The 9,051-nt window shown below is 46.5% G+C and overlaps 1 protein-coding gene across 1 annotated transcript; it reads left to right on the top strand.

Moving 5' to 3' along the window:
* Positions 1 to 7,754: 7,754 nt before the first annotated feature.
* Positions 7,755 to 8,807, top strand: LOC310906126 (inositol 1,4,5-trisphosphate receptor-interacting protein-like 1; the record flags this gene model as incomplete). The annotated part of the gene is made up of 1 exon (XM_083855173.1): positions 7,755 to 8,807. One exon carries the CDS (start codon positions 7,755 to 7,757, stop codon positions 8,805 to 8,807), a length of 1,053 nt encoding a protein of 350 aa, XP_083711299.1.
* Positions 8,808 to 9,051: the final 244 nt, after the last annotated feature.

Genomic DNA, 9,051 nt, shown 5'->3' with positions numbered 1-9,051 from the left:
GGCAGCAGAGGATAATGCAGTGAAACCCAGGATGCCTGCAGCACAGCCAGGCATGCCAGGGGAGGCTGGGATCTGACAGCAGGTAACACCAGCACAAGGCTCACACTGAAGAGGTAAAGCACCAGGGACACCCCAGCTCTCTCCCTTGACACACAGCTAATGCCAGAGATATCCCTTCTAACAATGAGCTCTCTTGACAAGCAAAAGTGGAAAAAAACCCCCACAAAACCCATTGCAGAGGAGCTGACACAGATTAGATGTCAGCATTAGGTAAAATATTCAGCAAGAATACCTCCTGCTGGGTTAGCTTGGGGAAAAAAAAAAAAGCATGGAACAAAAATTCAGTGCAAGGGAAGAGTGCAGATTTTTAGATACAGATGCTTGAATTTGAAAAGCCTATTTCTTAAAATAAAGAAGGCTCAAGAGTGCTATGCATGGGCTAAAATATAATGTGGAATATAACTCAGATATGCAGATATAAGAGTATCTTTCAGGATTGGATATTTTGTAAAAGCTTACCTTTTTTTTTGTAAATAAATGGAGCTAAGAAGCTCTACTGGCACAGACCTCATCTAACAAGACAGAGTCTAATTATTCCTCAAGATTTAATGGCTTTTAATGAAGATCTCAAACCTCAGTAACAGGAGTGGAAATATCCATTGGAAAACGTATTCTTAATTTTCTCAAAATAATGTAGAAATCCTAGCTTTTTAGTGGGATTGAAGTTGGTCTTTGAGGAACAATTGGAAGCAAATAGGAGTATTAGAAACATCTTTGTAGAAGCCAACAATGACATTTTTCCCCAGCTTTTCTTCTGTGTTTCAGGTCGGCGCAGATTTATTAATGCAGACAAGTGTTACCAATTGCACCCTGAGAGAGCAGGTCCAGTCAGGCAGAAATCAGTCTACATACCTTGCTTTCACCCCTCTGTGATTATTTTGCTCTCTATCAAATGGTTGGTTGGATTACTAATTAAAAAGGAAAAAAAAAGGCTTTTCATTTGCAATCGTTTCGAGGCCCTAATTTCCTTGGAGGTCTGACAGCGTGTGCTGTTGACACAGCTCAAACATTCACATCTCAGTTACCCTGAAAAAGTGCTGCAAACAGGATAATGAACTTAACACGTGTGCCAGCGTGGGAAGTCAGAGAGGCCAACTCTGACCTGCTGCACTCCTCCAGCAGCAAGGAGTGGAGGATCATCCCTGCATGGGAACATCTGTGCAAACATACACTGCCATGCCTGTCGAGACATCCTGCCCTGCTCTGGTGCTGCCCTTTGTCGCATGGGGCTGTCACCAACTTACACTGTGGCCCTCAGCCTTGCAGGGGGCTGAGTTCTGGGGACATCGTGTAAGGTGGCAGTTGTTTTTCCACAGATGCAATGGGATGGGGGAGGAAAAGAAAGCTTTGTGGTTACCCCAGTGAAAACAGAAGAAGATACGGGCAGGTGTGAGACCATCTGGTGAACGTGGCACAGAGGCTTCCCGTTGTGTTCGCCTTATTTTAAAGCACATTGGCAGGTCTGTGCACGTGTGTGAGCTCTTACCTGCTCAGCCCATCTGAGCAGTCTCTGCCCAGCACACACCACTGCTACTGGGGCACATTTCATTTCCTCCTGCAGAGGACATGACCTAGTGGCTGTGGCTGCTCTTCAGAAAAATACAAGTTAAGGACTTGTACAGCCTGACAGAACAGAGCTTTCTACAGACATGAGAAGTGAAAGAAGCTGTAGGGGCAGGAAAGTGGAAGCTACTCTCTAGTGAAAAAACAGCATTCTTAACTTTGCTCTTACTGTAGTTCAGGGCTGGGGTCCTCTGCCACTGCATGAGAGGTTCTCAGCAAGGTACACCTGAGCTGTTGACCCCTGAACCAGTGGGATGCCCCACAGGAAGGGGCTCAGTGGAGAAAAAACAGCTGCCATTTAAAGCTCTTGGCTACTCTGCCAGGTCCAAGCACAAGCTGCAAGATGTGTGACAGTAACTCTGGGGGCAGAACTCAGTGCTGGGAGATTTCAGGTAGGCAGCCAGTGGCCTCTGCACTCCTTGTGTTCTTAGATCTTCTGAAGGGTTCCTGGAGGGGATACACATCTTTGCCAGTTACTGATCACAATCCTCCAGCCTCTCCACATGTCTGACCCTGAGTCTGAGGGCAAAAGGAGTGTGGCCTCATGAGGCAGGAGGATAGGTGAAATCATTGCTTGGGGATTGCCAGAGAGTGCTGTGCAAGAGCCTCATGTGCTCATCCTCTAAATGTGCCAGTTTTGCTAAAACTTCAGGAGACAACCTCATTGCCACCTCTAAGGCAGTTTCTTTCCAGAGAAGCTGTTACAAATGCCAATAAAATTTGCCTTCTGCTCTCTGCTTTCAAGATTTCTTGGGTCAGGGCAGCACCCTACAGGCAGTCAAGAGCTGCAATGCAAGACTGTGATTTCTGACTTGAGGGCTGCCTGCCCCTGACACCAGCTCTGCCCAAGGAGGGCTATGTAGCCCTTAAATAACCTATCTGCAATCAGAAAACAACCCAAATCTAAGCTGCTCACATGCCTTCCCCATTCTCCAGCTTGGCAGGAGAAATAGAGGTGGATCATAATCAGAAAGGGAACACATTCTGCCTATCAAGCTGCCAGAGCTTGAGTACAGAGTCATCATAATACATGGGATAGTTATTTGCTGGCCTAGGAGTAACTATGCTGTGTATTCAGTTTTTGTGGAGAAAAATGGACTTGTAGTCAGTATTTCAGGTAATGTCCCAGTATCCAAGCTTCTGAGGGGAAGGCAGAAAGAATCCAGTGGTCATATGGTCACCCCCTAGGCTGGTGGCTGTGGCTCGTGGGTGGTACTTCCTCAGGTCCCCAAGGGCAGTGCAGCTGGCCTAGATAGTGGCCAGATGCTCCAAGTCCCCATGCAAACAGGGAGCGACAGCGCTCCTTCTCTCTATGCAGTGTTTGAGGTATGGGAAGGAGTGGGAGGGAGGATGGTGTTTGCTGGAAGGGGATGATGTCTGCTGATGAACAGATGTCATGAGGGACCACAGTGCTGGTGTGGCCAAGCTCAGCCCTGTGGCTGGGCACCAGAAATGACAGATGCTCATTTGTGAGTCCAGCACGTGTGGCATGTGCTTTTATAGTTATACATATTGCTCCCAGGTAGTGGTAGTGATTTCACCCAAGTTAACCTCAAATTGCTCTAGTTCTGTTTACTGTAATAATTTCTTTCACTAGATCACTTCTGCTTTCACAAAAGGTGAGAACATTTTAACCAGATTATACATTAGTGGGCAAATACTCTAGGTTTTGTTATGTATTCTTTTTTACCAGTTTTTTTCCATTCTGTTCAACCAGAACAGCAAACAGTAAATCCAAAATTTACATTGGGCAAAATAATTTCAAGAGCTTTTATTCTGCCTACCTTTGTGCTGTTGAATGCCAATACAATGGCAGATTTGTTTCATAAAAACAGATTAAAGGCCATGTGGAGTGTAACCTCCTTTTTGCCCAGCTGAAAGTTAATGGAATTCCATTGTTTCACTCTCCCATGATTACAAAAATGCTGCTTTATATTGCAGTCTGCAAAAGCATAAATAAATCTGTGTTTTTATATACATAGATGGTCACTTAACTGTTTCAGAGAAACTAATCTTTCCAGATTGCTCTGTCTGGGTATAGGAAAAATGTAATGAGTAATGCAAGTTAAAGAAGCAGAAAAATGGCAACACCCTACTGTAAAATATCAAATGTGGGCAAGAAAACGGGGTTTAATCAGTACTTTCTCCAGTGTCTCTCAAAATAGGATTCCTTTTTGTTCCGTTGGGACACAGTTTATCATGACACAAGTGCAAGTAAATAGTGCACTACAGGTCATTCCTTACTTTGGAGTGTGAGTGACCAGCTTTACTGGGTACTTGGATGTATGTGACTCCTGCTGCTCCCTGGTAAGGCAGAGGGTAATTGTGAGAGTAACTCTGGAGTACTTCTGTCTGAGCTGATTTACTGCACAAATAAGTCTACCACTAATAATCGAGCAACTGAAGCCAAGGAGCACTGCAAAGCAAAGCAGGGATTTACAGCAACCAGAAAGCACAGATTTAAACAGTCAGGAAGAGAAATAATTGCAAATTGCAGCATAATTTAGTCTTAATGTCAGGTGCAAAGCATTAAAGAGCTAATCTAACAGCATGTGTTAGAGCATGTGCAGACTCACACAAAATGCTTGCCTATGTCTTAAGGGTTTTGCTGGCATCCACCTCAATGATCCTCAAATGCAGGCAGAGCAGAGACCTGACCCAACAAGGCTCTGGGCATCCCCAAGGATATAGCTGGAGGTTGAGAGCTCTCAGCATCCTACAGCACCAGAATCCCATTTAGGATTGATTTGACTATTCAAAGTTCTGTTAAAAACACTTTGTAATTAAATCCATTTGGAGAGATGAGCTGTATTTACTTGGCAGACACTCCTCCCATCATATGCATTGTCTTATTTCATGCACATAAGCTGTACTGACACTGGAGGAGACCACATTTTGTGGAGGATTTTAGAAAAGTTATTAGTAGCTTGAAAAACAGCCATTTCAACAGCCATTTGTCTTTCAGGACCCCATTGTCACCACTCCCTGTTACTTAGAGTTAGGAGAGGACTCTCTCAGTAGCTTCTATTCTGTTTTATGAGAGCTGAATGCTGGTTTTGGATCTCTGGTATGGCACTGCTTGATGCTGCTTTTCTGCTTTGGATCATCCATGTTTCAATTTGCCACTGTGCTTGTAAAGAAAGATCCTTTAAACGTGTCCCCTTTTCTCCAACTATCTTTGGTTTTTCTCTGTTGATTAACTATAGATGTATAAAAGCAGTGGTTTTAGCTTAATCTTGTATTCAGATACAAAAAGTGTTGAGTTACTGTGGTTATGCAGGACAAATTTAAACAATATATGTGGCAGCCTGGCTTGGAGAAATATTCAGAGTTAGAGATAGAATAAAGACAGCAGAATAACAATGCATGGGCTTAAAAGCACAGATTCTGTCTCCTTAAAAAATATTCACTACTTTTAACTAGTAGTAGCACTTTAAAGGTTGTTAAAATAACAACCTGATGGCTGTGCCACCGCTGGCCTCAGAGGACAGGATGGAGAACAATGAGCTTCTGCTGTTTTGTGTCCACTTGCTATAAACCACTGAGTAGGTCAGAAAAATGTTCCTGTTGGAAAAAGATACTCGGTTGCCCTTAGTCTTGATGGGAGCTGTGACCTAACCTCTGATTCAGCACAGTCTTGTTTTCCAGGTCCAGTCATCATAGCTGCTGAACTGATGCTCTTTTTGCTCAGATGTGTCAGGCCATGCATCAGCTGGTGATGCCCTAACCAAAATGTATTTATGCAATTGTCTCTATGTCACAGAAATTATTAATATTGCTAAATTATCCCCTTGGGCAGCACACCCTGTCAGTGATTCTGGCTACACAGCCTTTATCTAAACACCTTGACAAGCTTAAATCAGTGTTTCTATGGCAAATCTTCACTCAGTTTAAACAGACATGATTTTATCTATTTTAAAGCTGTGCTATTTTACACCAGCCAACATAATGGCTCTTTCTTTCCAAAAAACAATATTGAAAACTTTATAGATAGAATTTACCTGAGATGTACACCACAGATGATTTTGCAAAATCATCTATGCTATGTTAATGCAGAAAAAAGGAGTTCTACTGTTATTGTATTAAATGGTTTTGTTTTTATCTTCTTAGAGCAATTATTTCACTTGATTATCATAGAAGAATTTCATCTGACATTGAGTTTAGGTGCACCTGAATTCATTATACTGTCTAATTTATATCTGATATAAAATGACAATAGCTTGAAACTGTATTGACAGATCTTTATTGAAGATAATTACTCAACAGGAATCATTCTGAATGAATTACATTGAAAATTCACTTCAATTTTACAGCACTCCAGTGATAAGAAACATAACTATACACATTTCCTTTGCTAAATTGTAGCTATAATTTTGTTTAAAACTCTTTGAATTCTTTCAGGTAAATTTGAGCTCCCCAGAGAAGCTTGTAACACCTAAGCTCAACTTCTGAGACTTGATTAATTCACAATTCAAGATGATATTACTACAGGCAGATGTCTCACTCTTTTCCCTGGGATGGCAGGTTGTCAGCTGTTTCAGGGAGACAGTTTTGTGGAAAGGGTGGGAAAAGTGGCCACCTTCCCTGCTCTTAACCAGAAGAGAGTTTGTTCCCCATTTGCAGAGCAAGTAGGAAACTGGTCACTGCATGTGTGTCTGGTGATGTCTCTCCCCACACCCAACTCCAGGAAGGAACTGAAGGACTCAGGTTGCACCCCATCCCTCTCCTCTGGCTGACATGATGCATGGTCCCAGAAGGGAGGTTGTAGCTAAGTGAGGGGCCCACGTTAGCCCAGGGAAGAAACAATATGACCAGAGGAAAAGACCTCAAACTGCATCACAGGAGGCTTAGATTGTATGTTTTGGAGCTATTCCTTCAACAAAAAGGACATCAAGCTTGGGAACAGGCTGCCTAGGGCAATGGCTGAGTCACCACCCTCAGAGAAGTTTGAAAGTCATGTGCACATGGCATAAGTTTGCAACTGTGTGATCTTCAGGGACTTTTTCAACCTGGATGATGCAGAGATTTAGGTGTAGCTCAAGCAGTGTGGAGTCAAGGCTGAGACTCAACCACCCCAAGGGTCCTGTCCAACATGGAAATCTATGAGATTGCCAATGGAGGCAGCTGATAAGAAAGAAAGACAAAAGAAAGACCAAGGGAAGTTCTTTGAAGATGATTCACTCAAAAGCAGCCTTAACAAGTACACCAGGGCCACTCTGAGTGGCTGAGCTGGGGAGGGGACAAAGAGTGGAGTTAGTTGGGTTGTGATGCACTGTGGCACCTGTGACATCATGGGGGACATGTCACAATGGGGACAGCTAGAAAAGGCCCCAGTAGGTAACACTGGCCCTGTGTTGCTTGGGCAAGTGGTGAGTGCACATGTGGGGGGCAGGCTGTGCTGGGGACAAGGGCTAGGGGGCAGAAATGCTTCTCCCTGGGCATGCAGGGACAGCCCCTCATGGCAGAGCCTTGGCCAGGGTACAGTGCTGATCCTGCTGCTGCTGGGGCAGTGGGACATGCTTTCCTGCCCCCCCCACCCCCCCCACCCCAGCTGTCTGAGGCCCTCTCCTTCCTGCCCCCAGAACCCCTGGGATTCCCGTCCCTGCTGCCCCCACTGCCAGCTGCCTCCTCCCCGCCCCCCTCAAGGCCTTCTCTCCATCCTCCTGCAGACCATGGATTCCTGGGTGTCGTGGTTCTTGTTCTTGCAAAACATATTCCAGTACCCGAAGCCCGTGGGTGATGGTTTAGATGAGGAGACGCGTCTGCACATGGAGCTGCGTGCAAAGCTCCAGGAAGAAGAGAGGATTCAGCTGGAGCAGGAGGTGGAGCAGCTGGGGCTGGTGCAGAGTGGCGCATCCTGGGGAGACCTGCACTGGTCTGCCTTGCAGCCCTGGCAGGTCGGGGCGTTTGCTGGGTTCTTAGTTCTTCTCTTGGTCACATGGTTTATGTGGAGGAAAAGAACCCATGAGGCAGAGATCAATGGTGAAGAGGAGAAGGAAAAAGAGAAGGAGGAAGAGCAAGAAGATGAGGAAGAGGACGAGGACAAGATATGGGCATATGATCTGAGATGGCTTCTAGAGGAGCGCATACAGTGGCCTGTCCAGGACCTGCAGGCAGGCTGCAACAGGACAATGGCCCTGGTGGACAACTTCATATCTGTCCTTAGGCGTGCCTTGAGTCGGACTTTCTTCCCGGTGCTGCAACGAGCCATTGGTTTTGGCAGTGCCTTTGAAGGTTGGAGTGCCAGTGAGGAGGAAGTTGTGTACCGTGTGCTGGTACCCCTGACTCCTCCCTTAGGACATATCTTCTACCTGGAGCCTGACACTGACCAGCAGAGGCCCGGCAGGAATTTCCGTGTTCTTGTGGCCCTGGAGTGCCGCTGCCCAAGGGACCAGCAGGGTGTGCACCTGCTGTGCTTCCTGCACCACCCTGATGTGGTTAGGAGAGTGACGGGGCAAGCCAACCTCCTAGACACGCTGTGCACGGGCTCCTACCTTGACGTGAAGAAAACCGTCCGCTGGTTCTGTGCACTGGTGAGAGCAAGCTGGCGGCGTTTGCCCCAGTCGCGCAGTTGGGATTTAACCCTGCTGCCCTCCAAACGCACCTGCAACCTGAGGCTGACCAACAGCCAAGAAAGCTTCCAGGTCAGGGTGCTGTTTGGGGTGCGGCGACACGGCTCAGACGTCTTTATCACCGGCCGGTCTCGAGGGGCCCACACCCCAAGCACAATGTGGCCTGAGACCTACACCATGGCCGAGACCAAGTTCTTCAGGCACGTGGCTGGGCAGGTCCCCCAGGACAGTTCACATCTCAAATGCCTGCAGCTCCTTACTGGTGTTCTTGCGCGCAAAGACTTTTCTGCCCATGCCATCAAGACTGTTGTCATGCGCCTGCTGAGCACCCTACCAGCGTCACAGTGGCACAGGAGATACTTCCTGCTTCAGCTGTCAGACATCCTGGAGCAGCTGCGCTTATCTCTGGAAGAGAAACATCTGGAGCATTTTATTGTGGGCAACCAGAGGCTTCCACGAGAGATAAGGTTGCCCCCCGATATACAAAGGGCTAGGCCACCCAACCTCTTCTACAGCCTGGCACAAGATCCGGACGCCCACTCCCAGGCAATGCAAGCCTACTGGGATCTGCGCCAACGCCTGGCAAGAGTGCTGGCCTATGGCCACTGCTAGCAGGGCTCAGAGGATCACAGAATCACTAGGTAGGAAATGACCTTCCAGATCATCGAGCCCTAACACCACCTCAACTAAACCATCCAGGGATGGTGACTTCACCACCTCCCCCGAGCAGATGATTCCAGTATTTTATTACTCTTTCAATCCTAACATCCAACCTAAATTTCCTTTGGCACAACTTAAGACTATGACCTCTCGCTCCGCCAGTTGCTGCTTGCAAAAAGAGACCAATCCCCACCTG

The sequence above is a fragment of the Zosterops lateralis genome, assembly GCF_965231275.1.
Source record: "Zosterops lateralis genome assembly, chromosome: 1".
Classification (NCBI taxonomy): domain Eukaryota; kingdom Metazoa; phylum Chordata; class Aves; order Passeriformes; family Zosteropidae; genus Zosterops; species Zosterops lateralis.
Note: the sequence above shows the minus strand (reverse complement) of the source record. Positions and strands in the feature narration are given on the sequence as shown.